This window comes from Balaenoptera ricei, chromosome 8 (genome assembly GCF_028023285.1).
Source record: "Balaenoptera ricei isolate mBalRic1 chromosome 8, mBalRic1.hap2, whole genome shotgun sequence".
NCBI classification, from domain to species: Eukaryota; Metazoa; Chordata; class Mammalia; order Artiodactyla; family Balaenopteridae; genus Balaenoptera; species Balaenoptera ricei.
This window is the reverse complement of record NC_082646.1, coordinates 29,538,885-29,557,731: the sequence shown is the minus strand read 5'-3', so window position 1 is coordinate 29,557,731 and position 18,847 is coordinate 29,538,885. Positions and strand designations below refer to the sequence as shown.

Here is an 18,847-nt window from a genome sequence, read left to right as displayed (position 1 = left end):
TATAGTTTTCAAAGTACTGGTCTTTTTTCTCATTAGATAGGTTTATTTTTAGGTATTTTATTCTTTTTGATATGATGGTAAATGACATTGATTCCTTAATTTGTTTTTCTGATCTTTCATTGTTAGTGTATAGAGATACAAAAATTTCTGTGTATTACTTTTTTATCCAGCAACTTTACTGAATTCATTGATGAGCTCTAGTAGTTTTCCGGTATTATCTGTTGGATTTTCTATCTATAGTATCATGTCATCTGCAAACAGTGACAGTTTTACTTCATCTTTTCCAATTTATATTCCCTTTATTTCTTTTTCTTCTCAGAATGCCATGGCTAGGATTTCCAAAGCTATGTTGAATAAAAGGGGTGAAAGTGGACATCCTTGTCTTGTTCCTGATCTTAGAGGAAATGCTTTCAGCTTTTCACTGTTCAGTATGATGTTGGCTGTAGGTTTGTCATAAATTGCTTTTATTATGTTGAGGTATGTTACCTCTGTAACCACTTGCTAGAGAATTGTTATCATAAATGGGTGTTGAATTTTGCCAAAACCTTTTCATGCATCTATTGAGATGATCATACGTTTTTTATTTAATTTGCCAATGTGATGTATCACACTTTGATTTGCAAATATTGAAAAATTCTTGCAACACTGATCATGGTATATGATCCTTTTACTGCATTATTGGATTCGGTTTGCTATTACTTTGAGGATTTTTGTGCCTTTGTTCATCAGCGATATTGGCCTGAAATTTTCTTATTTGTGGTGTCTTGGTCTCATTTTGGTATCAGGGTTATGGTGGTCTCATAGAATTAGTTTGGGACTATTTCTTGTGCAATTTTTTGGAATAGTTTGAGAAGGATAGACGTTAACTCTTCTCTAAATATTTGATAGAATTCTCCTGTGAAGTGGTCCTGGACTTTTTTGGAAGATTTTTTCATCATAATTTAAATTTCAGTACTTGTGATTGGTCTGTTCATATTTCCTGTTTCTTCCTGGTTCAGTCTTGGGAGATTGTAACTTTCTAAGAATTTGTCTATTTCTTCTAGGTTGTCCATTTTATTGGCAGATAGTTGCTTGAGGTAGTCTCTTATGACACTTTGTATTTCTGTGTTCTGTTGTAACTTCTCCTTTTTCATTTCTAATTTTATTGATTTGAGCCCTCTTCCTTTTTTTCTTGATGAGTCTGACTAAAGGTTTATCAATTTTGTTTATCCTTTCAGAGAACCAGCTTTTAGTTTCATTGATATTTTCTATTGTTTTCTTCATTTCTATTTCATTTATTTCTGCTCTGATCTTTACAATTTCTTTTTTTCTACTAACTTTGTGTTTTGTTTTTTCTTCTTTCTCTAGTTGCTTTAGGTATAAGGTTAGGTTGTTTATTTGTGAGTTTTCTTGTTTCCTGAGGTAACATTGTATTGCTATAAACCTCCCTGTTAGAACTGGTTTTGCTGAATCCCATAGATTTTGGATCGTCGTGCAATCATTTTCATTTATCTCTAGGTATTTTTTGATTTCCTCTTTGGTTTCTTCAGTGGTCCATTGGTTGTTTAATAGCATATTGTTTAGCCTCCATGTGTTTGTGCTTTTTACAGTTTTTTTCTTGTAGTTGATTTCTAATCTCATAGCATTGTAGTCAGAAAAGATGCTTGATATGATTTCAGGTTTCATAAATTTACCAAGGCTCACTTTGTGACCTAGCATATTGTCAATCCTGGAGAATGCTTCATGTGCTCTTGAGAAGAAAGTGTATTCTGCTGCTTTTGGATGGAATGCTCTCTAAATATCAATTAAGTGTATCTGGTCTAATGTGTCATGTAAGGCTTGTGTTTCTTTATTGGTCTGCTGTCTGGATGATCTGTTCATTGATGTAAGTGGGGTGTTACAGTCTCCCACTGTTGTTGAGTTAATATCGGTTTTTCCTTTTATGGTTGCAAGTATTTGCCTTATATATTGGGGTGCTCCTGTGTTAGGTGCATATATACTTACGGTTGTTATATCTTCCTGGAATGATCCCTTGATCATTATGTAGTGTTTTTTGTCTTCTTTAACAGTCTTTATTTTAATCTATTTTGTCTGATATGAGTATTGCTACTCCAACTTTATTTTGATTTCCATTTGCATGGAATACCTTTTTCCATCCTCTTAGTTTCAATCTGTATATGTCCCTAGATCTGAAGTGGGTCTCTTGTAGGCAGCATGCATATGGGTCTTGTTTTTGTATCCATTCAGCCAGTCTGTGTTTTTTGGCTGGAGCATTTAATCCATTAACATTTAAGGTAGTCATTGATATGTGTGTTCCTATTGCCATTTTCTTAATTGATTTGGATTTGTTTTTGTAGGTCTTTTTTTTTTTTTTAACCATTCCTCTTTTGTTTTCTTCTCTTGTCATTTACTGAGTAACTTTATTGTTGTTTTTGGATTCCTTTTTCTTTTTTGTGAGTATATCTATTGTAGATTTTCATTTTGCAGTTACCATGAGGATCTGATATAGCAGTCTGTATATAACAAGATTGTTTTATGTTGCTGGTCTTTTAATTTCAAATGCATTTACAGTATCCTCCATTTGTGCTGTCCTCTTCTCACAATTGCTGGTTTTGATATCATATTTGTGTGCAGATGATTTCCTACCTTTACTTTATGTTTGCCTTTACTGGTGAGCTTTTTCATTCATAATTCTCTTGTTTCTATTAGTGACCTTTTTTGCTTAGAGAATTTCCTTTAGCATTTGTTCAAAGGTATTCTGGTGGTGCTGAATTCTCTTAGCTTTTGCTTGTCTGTAATGCTTTTGATTTTTTTGCTGAAGCTGAAAGAGAGCCTTGCTGGGTAGCGTATTTTTGTTTGTAGGTTCTTCTCTTTCATCTCTTTAAATATATAGTGCCAGTCCTCTCTGGCCTGCAGAGTTTCTGCTGAGAAACCAGCTGATAACCTTTTGGACATTCCTTTGTATGTTAATTATTGCTTTTCCCTTGTTGCTTTTAATATTTTTTTCTTTGTATTTAATTTTTGTTAGTGTGATTATTATGTGTCTTAGCATGTTCCTCCTTGGCTTTATCTTGTCTGGGACTCTCTGCATCTCCTGGACTTGGGTTACTGTTTCCTTTCCCATGTTAGGGAAGTTTTCATCTATCATATCTTCAAATATTTTCTCAGGTCCTATCTCCCTCTCTTCTCCTTCTGGGACCCCTATAATAAGAATATTGCTGCATCTAATGTTACCCTAGAGGTCTCTCAGACTGTCATCATTTCTTTTAATTTTTTTTTTTTTATTCTGTTCCCTGGCAGTGATTTCCACCATTCTGTCTTTCAGGTCACTTGTTTTTCTGCCTCATTTATTCTGCTGTTGATTCCTTCTAGTGTATTCTTCATTTCAGTTATTATATTGTTCATCTCTGTTTGCTCTTTAGTTTTTCCAGGTCTTTTAAAAAAATTTCTTGTATTTTCTCACTCTGTGCCTTCATTGGTTTTCTGAGATCTTGGAGCATCTTCAGTATCATTTCTCTGAATTCTTTTTCCAGTAGATTGCCTGTCTCCCTTCACTTAGTTTTTCTTCTGGGGTTTTATCTTATTCCTTCATCTGCGACATATTCTTCTGTTGTCTCATCTTGTCTAACTTTCTGTGTTTGTGGTTCCCATTCTACAGGCTGTAGCACCATAATTCTTCTTGCTTCTGCTGTCTGACCTCTGCTGGATGAGTTTGTCTTAGAGGCTTATATACACCTCCTGCTAGGAGTGCCTTTTTCCTACCTGATGGTGGGTAGAGCTGGGTCTTGTCCATCTGCTGTGCTGGGTCATGCTCAGGAAGACTTTAAGCAGCCTGTCTTCTGATGGGTGGGGCTGTGTTTCCGCCCAGCTGGTTGTTTGGCCTGAGGCGTCCCAGCACTGGATCATACAGGCTTTTGGATGGGGTTATGTCTGTGGGGGAGGGGGATGACATGGCAGCCTCCATGGGGGCTCACACTAATGAGTACTTGCCAGAGCTGCCCCTGCCGGTGTCTCTGTCCCCACAGTGTGCCACAGCCGTCCCCTGCCTTCGCAGGAGACCCTCCAGTACTAACAGGTAAGTCTGACCCAGTCTCTATGAGCTCGCTGTTTTTTTACATTGCACATGAGACCCTGTCTCTGCCCTTTAAGAGTGGAGTTTCTATTTCCCCCAGTACTGTGGAATTCCTCTGATCAAACCCCTCTGGCCTTCAAAGCCAGATTCTCTGGGGGCTCCTCCTCCTGTTGCCAGATCTGCAGGCTGGGAAGCCTGATGTGTGGCTAAGGACTTTCACTCCTATGGGAGAAATTTGGTGGTATAATTATTTTCCAGCTTGTGGGTTGCCCACCCGGCAGTTATGGGATTTGATTTTATCACGATTACGCATCTCCTACCATATCTTTGTGGCTTCTTCTTTGTTTTTTTTGGTAGGTTTCAGCAGTGTTTTTGTTGATGGTTGTTCAGTTACTTGTGATTTTGGTGTTTCTGTAATAAGGGTTGAGCCTACCTCTTTCTACTCCGCCATCTTTCAGGCAAGCCAGGATCTTTAAATTGAAGAAACATTCATTAAATATGACATCTGCTCCATAGGTGATGGGCATTCTCATAGAATGCCTGTTTGAATATTGGTGCTTTGTCATCTTTTAATATTGTCTAAAGGAAAACTATATTTGAAGTTTGCTTCTGTAATTGTTTTAAAAAATTAAATAAGCTTAGATATTTTTCCTCACCTTTTCCATGAAAAGATTATGGTCACTTTACATTATAGTAGATAATGAAAGTCTGTTAGGCTTAAGGTAATCCATAATATTATGTGAAAACTAGAATCATTTTTATGCTCTTTTGGCTATTAAACATAATGTTTCAAGACTCTTCTCAATAATTACAATTGTTATCTCTAAACCTTTCCACAGAATGAAGATCAGGAAGAAGTGATCCTTGTCAGAACAGATCATTCTGGAAGAGTCTGGCCTGTGAACACACCACGAAAACATCTGGAATCTAAAGGAGGAAGAAGGAAGAGACTGATTGTATGTTTAACATATGTCTTTTGTTTATTAATTCAGAATTCATTTTTTCCCTTTGTATCAGACTATAGTTGACCCTTTAACGACATGGGTTTGAACTGCAAAGGTCTACTTATACACAGAACTTTTTCAATAAATTACATACTATAGTACTGCACAGTCTGTGGTGGTTTGAATCTGTGAATATGGAACTATAGATATCGAGGACCGACTCTAAAGTTACAGTCAGATTTTCAACTCCATGGGGGTCACTGCCCCTAACCTTTGCATTGTTCAAGGGTCAACTCTACTTCAAAATATTTTCTGAAATGTTGCTTAATAATGCAAACATTAGAAGGTAGTAAATCACATTCTTACTTTTATTTTAGTTATAATCCTCTGCCTTTTACAAAGTGAATTCTAATTCAACAACAGTTTTCAAATAATTGTGAACATTGAATTTTTAAGGCAGTTTTTTTTTTAATGGTAAGTTACCTTTTTAAATTAATTAATTAATTAATTTATTTATTTTTGGCTATGTTGGGTCTTCGTTTCTGTGTGAGGGCTTTCTCTAGTTGTGGCAAGTGGGGGCCACTCTTCATCGCAGTGCATGGGCCTCTCACTATCGCAGCCTCTCTTGTTGCGGAGCACAGGCTCCAGACGCGCAGGCTCAGTAGTTGTGGCTCACGGGCCTAGTTGCTCCGTGGCATGTGGGATCTTCCCAGACCAGGGCTCGAACCCGTGTCCCCTGCATTAGCAGGCAGATTCTCAACCACTGTGCCACCAGGGAAGCTCTTAAGGCAGTTTTAATTTTAGTGTATATTTCTTTGACATTGTTTCTAGCTTCTTTTTACATACTTATCATAACTCTTAGGGAAAACCTTGGTGCTATAGACCTGTGTTAGATCCTTTGTAAACCTTAATTTTCTTTTCCATCTTCTAGCTGCAGCAGTTAATTTTTAGCACTACCTTGAGGCTCTTAAAATGGCAAAAACAACATATTCAGTTTTCCCAAGTTAGATTTTTTGTTTTAAATTTGAAAGATCTTATAAGTGGTAATTGGGTCCACAGAAGATTTGTTCATTTACAATTCTGTCAAATGTTTATTATCTGCCTGTTGAGTGCCTGTGCTGCTAGAACTAGTAATTGATTTGTTCAGAAAATAAAAATGGGATGGATACCTCTCCTAAAGAAATGGGACGTATTAGGGGTTTGGAAGGGAGATGTGGGAGAAGAATAGTAAAGGTTTGAATTGTATGAAATGACAGAACTGGCTAGGGATTCATAGATGCATTGCCAGATGGCATAGAATACTCTTTTGAATTGCTTACTACTGAGTAGTCTAGGTGTAAGAGTAAAGAAGATAGACACATTCATTCAGGATTGAGATTTGTTTTCTGAGTATAGTGAAAGGATAAGAGGACCAGAAGGGGGTTTGGATCCAGAGAGTGATTGAAGTCATGGAATGTGAGATTTAAGCTTGTGAAGACAGGGGTAGTAATGTGGGGAAAAAATATTGGGAACATGGTTCTAAAGAAATTGAAGAGCAGGTTTTATTTGGATAAGGGAATGTGAGAACAGCGTTGAAGAGATTTGATTTGGTAGGCAGTACATAGCACTTTTCTTTTCCACGTGTAGGTGTGGAATCAACTGACAGGAAAACCCAGAATTGATTTAGATGAGAATCAGAATATCAGCTTTTTTTCTGATAGAGCTGTTTAAAGTAGGTTTGCTAATACTTCACTTTTGTTCTTGATATGCTTACTTGATCTCTGGGTAACTGCTGACTTCCCTTCACAGTGGTAGGGAATTTTTACTACAAGGAGGGGAAGAGCATAGAGGAGAGAAGAAGGCATAAAACAATTCCTTTCCTTAAAACTCAGAAATCAGATACTATCATACTTCCATCCTTGGGGAAGAGGGAAAAAAGTAAAGGGACAGAAGAGGTAGGGAGTGTTATTCTAATGGAAATTTTTCCACGTGGATGCAGACAGAATAGGGATATACTGGAAAGAAAGATTATGATACAAAGTGGGATTTTTACTTTTAATATCAGATTTATAGATAATTCATTAAAATACTTCAGAGACTTATGTTTTCACTAAACTAATAATGTTCATTTTGTCATAGGCTTCAACCTATGAGGAAAAAGAAAGGGTCAGATACTTTCATGATGATGATATTCTAAGACTAAATGATTTAGTCAAGAACGAAAAGATGGGAACAGCAGAAAATCAAAACAGACATTTTATGAAAATGACATCTAAGGTAAGATATATTCCTAGGATACCTTTGAATTTTGAGAAGCTGATTACTCAGTCTACAATGATCTACTTTTCAGAGACAGCTAGTTCTTTATAATCGTGATTTGTTTTATTAAATTAAATCCTTTGTAAGACATATTGGAAATGTGCATTTTAGAATTGATTTGAGTGGGGAGTATACTTTTGGTATTCAGTTTTTTTTATTCTTTAAAATTCTTATTTTAAAATAAGAACTCTGGGTTAACTTTGTAATGTATTCCATGAAAATGTTAACTATATATTTGATCTACCATTTAAGGGAATGTTTGGGGCCAGACTTTAATGTTGACAGTGTGCTGCTAGTTAGGTGACCAGTCTGTTTTATCTTGATGTTACACTAGTTCTTCATAATTATGCCACAAGGTATATATATTTGGAGTAATATATATCATAAAGAAGGCATCTTGGAATAGTCTTAAGTCTGTTTATATGAAAATTTTGTATGTTTTTAAATGTATATCAATGTTTCATGGGTAGTAGGATGAATTTTTTTATTTCAAAATAGCATTCTTTTTTGCAAACCCTTCCATTGCAGTCTCTTCAAACATTACCATTAACACTTTTTGTCAAAGAGACATATGTAAAGTTAGAGACTGACCCCACTGGAAAGATTCAGCTCAGTGCCTATATTTACAAATAAAGTTTTATTGGAATACCGCTATGCACCTTTGTTTACATGTAGTCTAAGGCTGTTTTCGCTTTATAACAGCTGAGCTGAGAATAGTTGAGACAGAGACTGTATAGCCCACAGAACTGAAAATATTAACTGTCTGGCAGTTGACAGAACAAATTACCCTTCCTTGCTTATGACAGCATTGGTGATGGGAATTTGAACCTAGGGATCTGAGGGACAGGAGGGAGCCTTTTTACTGTATACCTTATTAGACTTTTTCTTTTAACTATGTGACTATATTATCTGGTGAAAAAAATTAACTTAATGAAAACTAGAATACAGGTAACCAAGGTGTCAAGTGTGTGTATGTGTATATCACAGAGAGTTAAACAAACTTGGGTTAAACAGAAATGATTAAAAAATTGTATGGGATCTTAACTGTAGCCCATTAGGATAATTTTACTTCTCTTTATTTTGGGGGAAATACTAGAAATATTCTAGGGTCTGGAAATTCACTGCAGAAAGAAGGACATATTTTTATGAAAATTTCCTTCTCAGAAATGGGGCAGTGGGACCTAATGAAACTTAAAAGCTTTTGCACAGCAAGGGAAACCATAAACAAAACAAAAAGACAACCCTCAGAATGGGAGAAAATATTTGCAAATGAAGCAACTGACAAAGGACTAATCTCCAAAATATGCAAGCAGCTCATGCAGCTCAATATCAAAAAAACAAACAACCCAATCCAAAAATGGTCAGAAGACCTAAGTAGACATTTCTCCAAAAGAAGATATACAGATTGCCAACAAACACATGCAAGGATGCTCAGCATCTCTAATCATTAGAGAAATGCAAATGAAAAGTACAATGAGGTATCACCTCACACCAGTCAGAATAGCCATCAACAAAAAATCTACAAACAGTAAATGCAGTAGAAGGTGTGGAGAAAAGGGAACCCTCTTGCACTGTTGGTGGGAATCTAAATTGATATAGCCACTATGGAGAACAGTATGGAGGTTCCTTAAAAAACTAAAAATAGACGTACCATATGACCCAGCAATCCCGCTACTGGGCATATACCCTGAGAAAACCATAATTCAAAAAGAGTCACGTACCACAATGTTCATTGCAACTCTATTTAAAATAGGCAGGACATGGAAGCAACCTAAGTGTCCATCGACAGATGAATGGATAAAGAAGATGTGGCACATATATACAATGGAATGTTACTCAGCCATAAAAAGAAACGAAATTGAGTTATTTGTAGTGAGGTGGATGGACCTAGAGACTGTCTTACAGAGTGAAGTAAGTCAGAAAGAGAAAAACAGATACCATATGCTAACACATATCTATGGAATCTAAAAAAAAAAAAAAGTTTCTGAAGAAAAACAGGGGCAGGATAGGAATAAAGATGCAGATGTAGAGAATGGACTTGAGGACACGAGGAGGAGGAAGTGTAAGCTGGGACAAAGTGAGAGGGTGGCATGGACATATATACACTACCAAATGTAAAATAGGTAGCTAGTGGGAAGCAACCGCATAGCACAGGGAGATCTGCTCAGTGCTTTGTGACCACCTAGAGGGGTGGGATAGGGAGGGTGGGAGGGAGACGCAAGAGGGAGGGGATATGGGGATATATGTATACGTTTAGCTGACTCACTTCGTTATACAGCAGAAACTAACACACCATTGTAAAGCAATTATACTCCAATAAAGATGTTTAAAAAAAAAAATGAAATGGGGCAGATCATTGTATTTGGAAGTCTGAATTAAATATAGTTTTAATAATTTTGTCATAATCCATTCATGTTTATACACAAGATTTAAAAACCTCATTAAAAACTTATTAATTTTTTAATTAATATAAAAATAAATAAATAATATCTCAATTAAAAAGTTGTTTATCGGGCACCTGATTTATGCTGGATACTATTTTAGGTGCTGGGTGTAGCAAAGTAATAAAGTTCGCCCTCTTGAGGAGCTTATATTTCTAGTGGATGAGACAGAAAGTGAACAAATACATGATACAAAAATTACATAACATTAATATTATATCACAAAATAGAAAATGTTTTTGTAGGAAGTAAAACAAAGTAGAAGAAGATAGGATGTTATTCAATAGTATGCTGAAGGATGGCCTCTCTCTGGAGATGATGTTTCAGCAGGCTTCTGAACAAAGTGAGGGAGTGGTCTGTGAATATCTGGGAGAAGACTATTCATGCAGAAGAAACAACAAATGCAGAGGATCTGAAGAAGAGACAAACTTGACAAGCATTAAAAGACAGCAAGATGACACGTGACTGTGAATAGAGGGAGAAATGGAAAGACATGCAGAAGAAGAAATGGTCAGATCATGTCGGGTGTTTCATGCCATGGTGTAGAGCTTTTGTTTTTGTTTTAAATGATGAGAAACCATTTGAAAGTTTTTAGTAGGACAGTGTCATGACCTCATTTGTGTTTGGTAGTTGTCTCATAGCTCTTGTATATTCTCTTCTGTTTGTTTTTTTATTTGTTTTTTGGTCTTTGTTCTCTCTGCTTTTCAGTTGTGGAAGTTTCTGTTGTCATATCCTCAAGCTCAGAGATTTTTTCCTCAGCCTTGTCCAGTCACTAATAAATCCATCAAAGGCATTTGTCATTTCTGTTATAGTGATTTTGATCTCTAGCATTTCTTTTCCGTTATTTCTTAGAATTTTCATCTCTCTGCTTACATTATCCATCTGTTCTTTGTGAGCCTATGCCCCTGGACTGTGAATTTCACTAGTACTTCTCAGTTCTTTTTCCACTTAGTTGGGATAGAATGGCTAGAAGGGGCTGGAGTTGGATGTTTCCCTTCCTTCAGGTAGGTTAGGCTCTGACAAAACCCCAGCAGGTTAAACTCTGGCACAATAGTTTCTACTAAGGGGCAGGCCTTTTAAATTAAAACAGAATGCCCTGGTATATTTCAAAATGTTTCCTTTTCCCTTCCCCCTGTTGAAAGTCATAGGGGATGTTTTTCCTGATCTTTACTCTGAGTCCCTGGTAGAGCTCCAAGAGGTAAAATTTACAAAAGTTTGAGAGGCCCCATTATGACTGGATTCCCCTAGGATTTTTAACTCTTAAATTTGTCCACATTGAGCCTCATGCAACTTATCAATTACAGTTTAGGTTTTCCTACCCTGGCACTAGTTCTCACAGAACCACTGGTTTCTGCACAGATAAATTATGATTCTTTGTATCCACCTGACTGTCTCTCCAATTTTGGGGCAATCACTTTCATGATGGATCTAAAAAGAGTTGTCGATTTTTCAGTTTGTTCAGCTTTGTACTTGTTGATGTGATAGGGTGGCGACTTCTCAGCCCCTGAAATGCCAGTCTGGAAACTGCTGGTTTATATTTTAAAAGACTTTTCTGGTGGCTCTTTTGAGAAGGTAATGTAGATAGGCAAGAGTGGAAGCAGGGAGAATATTTAGGAGAGTATTTAATTAATTTAGATAGTGCCTTGGGTTAGGGTGGTAAACTGGTGAGAAGTATTAAGATTTGGGGCAATGCTGGTGCCATTTATTGAAGTAGAAAAACTTTGCAGGGGGACAATTTTTCAGGAGGTGGGAGATGAAGAATACTGTTTATGGACATGTGAAGTATGCCCATTAGCCATTCACGTGGTGGTGTGGAGTGACTGCCCATGGATTTCTGGGTATATGTTGGTTCTCCCATATAGACTTAGATGCTGTTAACATTTAAATGTACTTAAAGCCATGGGAGTTAAGAAATTATTAATGAGGAGAGTCTGAAGACTGAGCTGAGCACTGTCTGGAAGAAGACAAAATAGATCCAACAAATGAGATTGAGAAAGTACAGCCAGCGAGGAAAAGCCAGAAGGAAAACTTAGGGTGTAGTGTTTCAGAAACCAGAGAGGACAAGAAGGAGGTTGTGAATAACTGTGTGAACTGTTTCTGAGAGATAGAGTAAGATCTTCAAAGATGGAAAAGTGACCATTGACTTTTTTTTTTTTTTTTTTTTGGCTGTGCCATGCAGCTTGTGAGATCTGTTCCCCAACCAGGGATTGAACCTGATCCCCAGCAGTGAAAGCCCCAAGTCCTAACCACTGGACCACCAGGGAATTCCCCTGGTGACTTTCATAAGTGTGGTTTCCTTGGTCTCCCAAGGAGAAAAGCCTGATTATAATGTGTTCAAGAGTGAATGTGAGAATAGTTAGTGAAGAGGTATGTTTAGAAAGGAGCTGGTTACTGTCCATCAGTAGGAGAGGCACAGATACAGGTAGGTTTGTAAATGTGGTAGTAGAAAAATGACCTAGTTTTCCTCTTATTGCCTCTGTTAGTTTAGTGAAAGGACTCAGGTATCAGCTGAGAGTGACGGTGAAGAAGGGGTGTTAGAGGTTTGAGAAGAAAGTGTGAAATGGTTTTTGAGAAAACCAGTGAGTGAAATAAAGTAGGATTCTCAGGCAGTGCCGAAGGTCCATCTGAGGTTTATGGTTATAAATTTAAAATAAAACATGTCAGGGTGTTTGTGTATTTTCCTTATACCATGTTTCAAGAGGCTTAGTTTTATTGAATTATGAGACAATAATCATGACTTGTTATGTGTTTTGCATATTTCACCACTATTGTTTATTGCTTTAAGAATATAAATTTATAGTATTTTTTCTTTTGTTTCATTTGTATATTATGAGGTCTTTTAATATTTTATTGTAAAGGATTTTTTTTACTTATTAATTGATTTGGCAGTAATTGTGATTGAAGATATTTGATCAGTTTCTGGGAACATCTTGAGTCTTTAACTTTTTAAAATTTAAGTTTACTAAGCTAGAACATTATAAAAGATACAGTGGGATGTCACCAAAATGGCTGAGTAAGAGACCCCACCCTCTGTCACCCCTGAAAGATCAATGGTTAGGTAGCTATCCGTGAGTAAAAACAGATCTGGGAGAGCTCTAGAGTCTACTTAAGAAACTTCAGCAACGTAGTGGAACAAAAAACTTGAGAATGGCTGCACAAAAAGGGAAGGAAGACCGCTTCTCTTTGCCTGGATCATCCTATTGCCCAAGCTGGTATTGCTCAATGCCAAGAGAGATTTCCCTAGGTGAAAAGAGTTCCCCTCGCAGGGAAAAGAAGAGTGGGTGAGTGACCAGCTCCCCAGTGTTTTGTGGCACCACATGAAGGTACCACTTCAGTTTCACCCTGCCTAGAGATCAGAAAAGCTGAGATATATAGAGAAGCTAGGAACAAGGAAGAAAATCAGAGTATACTAGGCAGGAGTGATCATGTTTCCCAGTGATCTACTCTGTAGACAATCAAAACATTTGCCACTGAAGAAACTAATGGCCAGCACAGCTGCTGTGAAACACTTGCAGATTTCACCAGCTTTCACCACATAGGTATTTTCATTTGCTAATGCTAGCTGACCGAGTCCCTTCCTGTTCCCTACCCACCTCCTGGAGCCTGAGAACTGCCCTTGCAGCCAGCCCAGGCCTCTGCAGCTGCAGGAGTACAACATGCCAGCCTAGACCCCTATGGCTGGCCCCCACCACCATGTATGTGCTCAGGGCTAGCCCTTCCAGATGTGTACTTGCACACTGCCAACCTGACACCTTTCCCCAGCCTCCACTGCCATGTGCATGCCCTGGGGGAGACTGTGTAGCTACAGAAGGGCATGCCAACATCTAGGGTCCCTGCAGGTGCTTCTGGGCCTGGATCAGTCTCTCTTTTCTGTCACTGGCCTGTATCACTGTGCTCACCTGCAGCTAGCCCCACTAGCTGTGCACTAGCACACCTCCACCCCGATCCCCATCACTGGGATCCACTTCCATGTGCCTGTGGCAAGACCCAATAGCCATGGTAGTGAATGCTGATGGTTGGGACTCCTACAGCTGTCAGCACATCCATAGTATACTCTGGCCTTTGCTGCCTACCCTGGCCCCCACCACTACATGTGTGATTGCAACCAGCCTCTGCCATTCACTATACAAGCACCTGCAGCTGACTCCTGCATCTGAGTGTGTTTACACCTCTGGCTTCAGCCACTACTGCTACTTGCCCTGGTCCCTAGCTGCTGAAGACCGCAACAGCCCTTGCAGCATCTGTGGACCCCCTGCAGTACCTACCAAGGACCACACAGTTTTTGATGCTTCAGACCCCAGTGACTTGAGCTGACAAGCCACTGTACTCCCCTGAACCCAGTGCCACCACATGCCCTCACCCCACCCACAGGTGAACATTTTCCCTTAGTAAAGTCATTCCATAAAGTCTGGAAGAGGTACCTGCTTCTTCAGTTGCTCAGATATCTGCCCAAGGCTACAGTGATCATGAAGAATCAGTGAAAGAGACTCCACCAAAGGAATATAGTAAATCTCCAGTAAGTGGCTTCCCCAAAAAGGAGACACAGGAATTATCTGGCAAAGAATTCAAAATAATTTCTCTAAAGATGCTCAGAGAGCTGTAAGAGAACTGGATAAGCAATTTAACAATATCAGGAAAACAATACAAGAACAAAATAGAAAGTTCAACTAAGAAATAGAAAACAAAAAAGAACCGAGCAAATTTTGCAGCTGAAGAATACAGTGACTGAACCAAATAATTCAATAGAGATCTTCAACAACCGACTAGACCAAGCGGAAGAAAGAATCAGTGAGCTTGAAGACAGATCATTTGAAATTATCCAGTCAGAGAAGCAAAAAGAAAAAGAATGAAAAGGAATGAAGAAAGCCAGTGGGTCTTATGGTACACCACTAACAAAAACAATCTATGCATCATTGAAGTCCCAAAGGAGAAGAGAGAGAGAAAGAGGTAGAAAGCTTAATTAAAGAAATAATGGCTGAGAACTTGCCAAACTTAGGGAGAGAGTTAAACATCCAAGTTCATGAAGCTAATAGGTCACCCCAAAATTTCAATCTGAAACAGTCTTCTCCAAGATAACAATATAATAAAACTCTAAAGTCAAAGAAAAAGAATTCTTCTGTGTTGCTGTTGGGTGGAATGTTCTGTACATATCTGTTAGGTCCATCTGGCCTGAAGTTTAGTTCTAGCCCAGTGTTTCTTTATTGCCTTTCTATTTAGATGATCTGACCATTGATGAAAGCGGGATATTGAAGTCTTCTAGTATTACTGTGTTGTTATCTATCACTCTTTCCAGATCTGTTAGTATTTGGTTAATATATTGGGTTGGCCAAAAAGTTTGTTCGGGTTTTTCCGTAAGCTGGTACAGAAAAACCCAAACGAACTTTTTGGCCAACCCAATATTTAGGTACTAGGAAGTTGGGTGCACATATATTAACAATTAGCATTTCCTCTTGATGAGTTGACTCCTTTATTATTATATAAGGACATTCTTCTCAAGTTCACGTGGAACATTCTCCAGGATAGATCATATGTTAGGTCACAAAATAAGCCTTAATTAAATAACACACTCCTGAACAAACAATAGGCCAAAGATGAAATCAAAAGGGAAATAAAAAATATATTAAAAAATGAAAATTGAAATACAACATACCAAAACTTATGGAATGCAACAAAGCAGTGCTAAGATGCTAAGTTTATAATGGTAAACACCTACATTTAGAAGAAAACAAGGTAACAAATAACCTAACTTTATACCTTAAGGAGCTAAAAAAAAAAAAAAAAAGAATAAGGTAAGCCTAAAGTTAGCAGAAGGAAGAAGATAACAAAGATTAGAACAGAAATAAATGAACTAGGAAATATAAGCACAACAGAAAAGATCAACAAAACTAAAAGCTGGGTTTTTGAAAAGATAAAATTGACAAACCTTTAGCTAAACTTACAAAGAAAAAAAGAGAGGACTGAAATAAAATTATAAATGAAAGAGGAGATATTACAACTGATACCACAGAAATACAAAGATCATAAGAGACTACTATGAACAATTATATGCTAACAAATTGGACAACTTAGGTGTTATGGATGAATTCCTAGAAAGATACAACCTACCGTGTCTGAATCATGAAGAAAAAGAAAATCTGAACAGATCAGTAATAAGTAAGGACATTTTTTTTCAATAATCAGAAACTTCCCACCAAAGAAAAGCCAAGGACCGAAAGGGAAAGGGAGAGGTAAGACTGTCTCTGTTTGCAAGTGACATGATATTATATATAGAAAACTGATTTTTTTTATTCCATCAAAAAACCATTAGAACTAATCAACGAATTCAGTAAAGTTTCAGGATACAAAATCAATATACAAAAATTAGTTGCATTTCTGTACACTAATAAGCTATCAGAAAAAATGATTTTAAAAATTCAACATCCTTCATGATAAAAACTTTCAAGAAATTGGATATAGATAGAACATACCTCAACACAATAAAGATCATATATGTGAAATCCACAGCTAACAAAATACTTAACAGTGAAAAGTTGGAAGCATTCACTCTAAGATTAGAAATGAGACAAGGGTATCCACTCTCACCACTCCTATTCAGGATAGTAGTGGATGTGCTAGCCAGAACAGTTAGGCAAGAAAAAAAAATAAAAGGAATCCACATTGAGAAGGAAGAAATAAAATTTTCTTTGCTGATATGATTTTCTATATAGAAAATCTTAAAGAATCTACCAAAAACTGTTAGAACTAATAAATGATCCAGTAAAATCTCAGGATACAAAATCAACACACCAAAGTCAATTACATTTGTATACACTATGAATGACCTATCTGAAAAAGAAATAAAGAAAACAATCCCATTACAGTAGCATGAAGAACAATAAAATACTTAGGAATAAATTTAATCAAGGAGGTGAAAGATCTGTATACTGAAAGCTATAAGACATTGAGGAAAAAAATTGAAGACAGAAATAAATGAAAAGATATCCTGTGTACATGGACAGAAGAGTTAATACTATAAAAATTTCCATACTAACCAAAACCATCTATACATTCAGTTCAGTCTCTATCAAAATTCCATTGTCATTTTTTACAGAAAAAGTAGAAAGAATTCTAAAGCTTGTATGGAACTGCAAAAGATCCCAAATAGCCAAAGAAATCTTGAGAAAGAAGAAAGCTTAGAGGCATTACACTTCCTGATTTCAAACTATATTACAAAGCTGTAGTAATCAAAACAATATGGTACTGGCATAAAAACAGACACATAGACCATTGGAACAGAATTGAGCACCTAGAAATAAACCTCTGCATGTATGTATGGTCAACTAGTATTTGACAATGGAGCCAAGAATACTTAATGGGGAAAGGATAATCTTTTCAATAAAGGGTGTTTGGAAAACTGTATATTCACATGCAAAATAATGAAATTGAACATCTTTCTTACACTTCTCACAAAAATTAACTTAAAATGGATTAAAGACTTAAATGTAAGACCTAAGACTGTAAAATTCTTAGGAGAAAACATAGGGGGAAAAATGCCATGACATTGGTCTGGGCAATGATTTTTTTTGGATATGACACCAAAAACACAAAGAACAAAACCAAAAATTGACAAGTGGGACTACATCAAACTGAAAAGCATATGAAAAGGCAACCTACAGAATGGGAGAAAATATTTGCAAACCATTTCTCTGATAAGGGGTTAATGTCCAAAATACTCAATAGCAAAAAAAAAAAAAAACCCCTCAATATAACTCATATATAACTCAATAGCAAAAAAAAAATCTGATTTCAAATGGACAGAAGACTTTAATAGGCAAAGTTTTCTAAAGAGGACATGCAGATGTCCAACAAATACATGTAAAGATGCTCAATGTTACTAATCTTCAGTGAAATGCAAATCAAAACTGCAATGAGATATCTTACACTTGTTTGAATCATGTTATCAAAAAGTGAAGAAACAACAAATGCTGATGAGGATGTGGAGAAAAAAAAGGAACGCTGGTGCATTGTTAGTGTGAATGTAAATTGGTACAGCCATTGTGGAAAATAGTATGGATGGTCCTCAAAAAATTAAAAATAGAACTACCATATGATTCAGCAATTCCATTTCTGGGTATATCGCCAAAGAAGATGAAGTCACTATCTTAAAGACACTTGCACCCCCATGTTCATTGCAGCATTATTCACCAAAACCATGACATGGAAACATGCTAAGTGTCCATTGATGGATGAACGGATAAAGAAAATGTGAGATACACACACACACACACACACACACACACACACAGAGAGAGAGAGAGAGAGAGAGAGAGAAGAATATTAGACATTAAAAAAAGAAAAAAGAAGAGGAGATCCTGCCATTTGCACCAGTGTGGGTGAACCTTGAAGGCATTATGCTAACTGAAATAAGTCAGACAGAGAAAGACAATTAGTGTGATCTCACATGCGTGTGGAATCTAAAAACATCAAACTCCTAGAAATAAAAAGTAGAATGGTGGTTGCCAAGGGATGAGGGGTGGAGGAAAATGTTGGTCAAAGGTAAAATCTTTCAGTTATAAGATGAATAAGGTCTGGGAATCTAATGTACAGCATGGTGTCTTTGGTTAACAATACTGTATTGTATTCTTGAAAGTTGCTATGAGAGTAGAGCTTTAATGTTCTCACTTTAACAACAATAACAAAACGGTAATTATGTTATGGTGACGGATGTGTTAACTCACTTTATTGTGATAAATACATTTTGCAATTTGTAAGTATCAAATCACCACATTGTACACCTTAAATTTACAGTGTTAGATGTCAATTATCATCTCAATAAAGCTAGAAAAAAATTATTAGTGATATTTGACCCTTAAAAGGGTCATTGACTTGATCATGGTGTGTGATCCTTTTAATGTGCTGTTGGATTCTGTTTACTACTGTTTTGTTGAGGATTTTTGCATCTATGTTCATCAGTGATATTGGCCTGTAGTTTTCTTTCTTAGTGACATCTTTGGTTTTGGTATCAGGGTGTTGGTGGACTCATAGAACTCATAGAATGAGTTTGGGACTATTCCTTCTTCTGCTATATTTTGTAAGAGTTTGAGAAGGGTAGGTGTTAGCTTTTCTGTAAATGT

At 36.9% G+C, this 18,847-nt stretch overlaps 1 protein-coding gene across 1 annotated transcript in view; it reads left to right on the top strand.

Moving 5' to 3' along the window:
• Nucleotides 1-18,847, top strand: part of CWF19L2 (CWF19 like cell cycle control factor 2) — a 187,524-nt gene that overhangs the window by 112,851 nt on the left and 55,826 nt on the right. The window contains exons 11-12 of the mRNA XM_059929351.1: nt 4,891-5,007; nt 7,114-7,251. Coding sequence (XP_059785334.1) covers nt 4,891-5,007; nt 7,114-7,251 — 255 coding nt within the window. The remainder of the gene's footprint in view (nt 1-4,890; nt 5,008-7,113; nt 7,252-18,847) is intronic.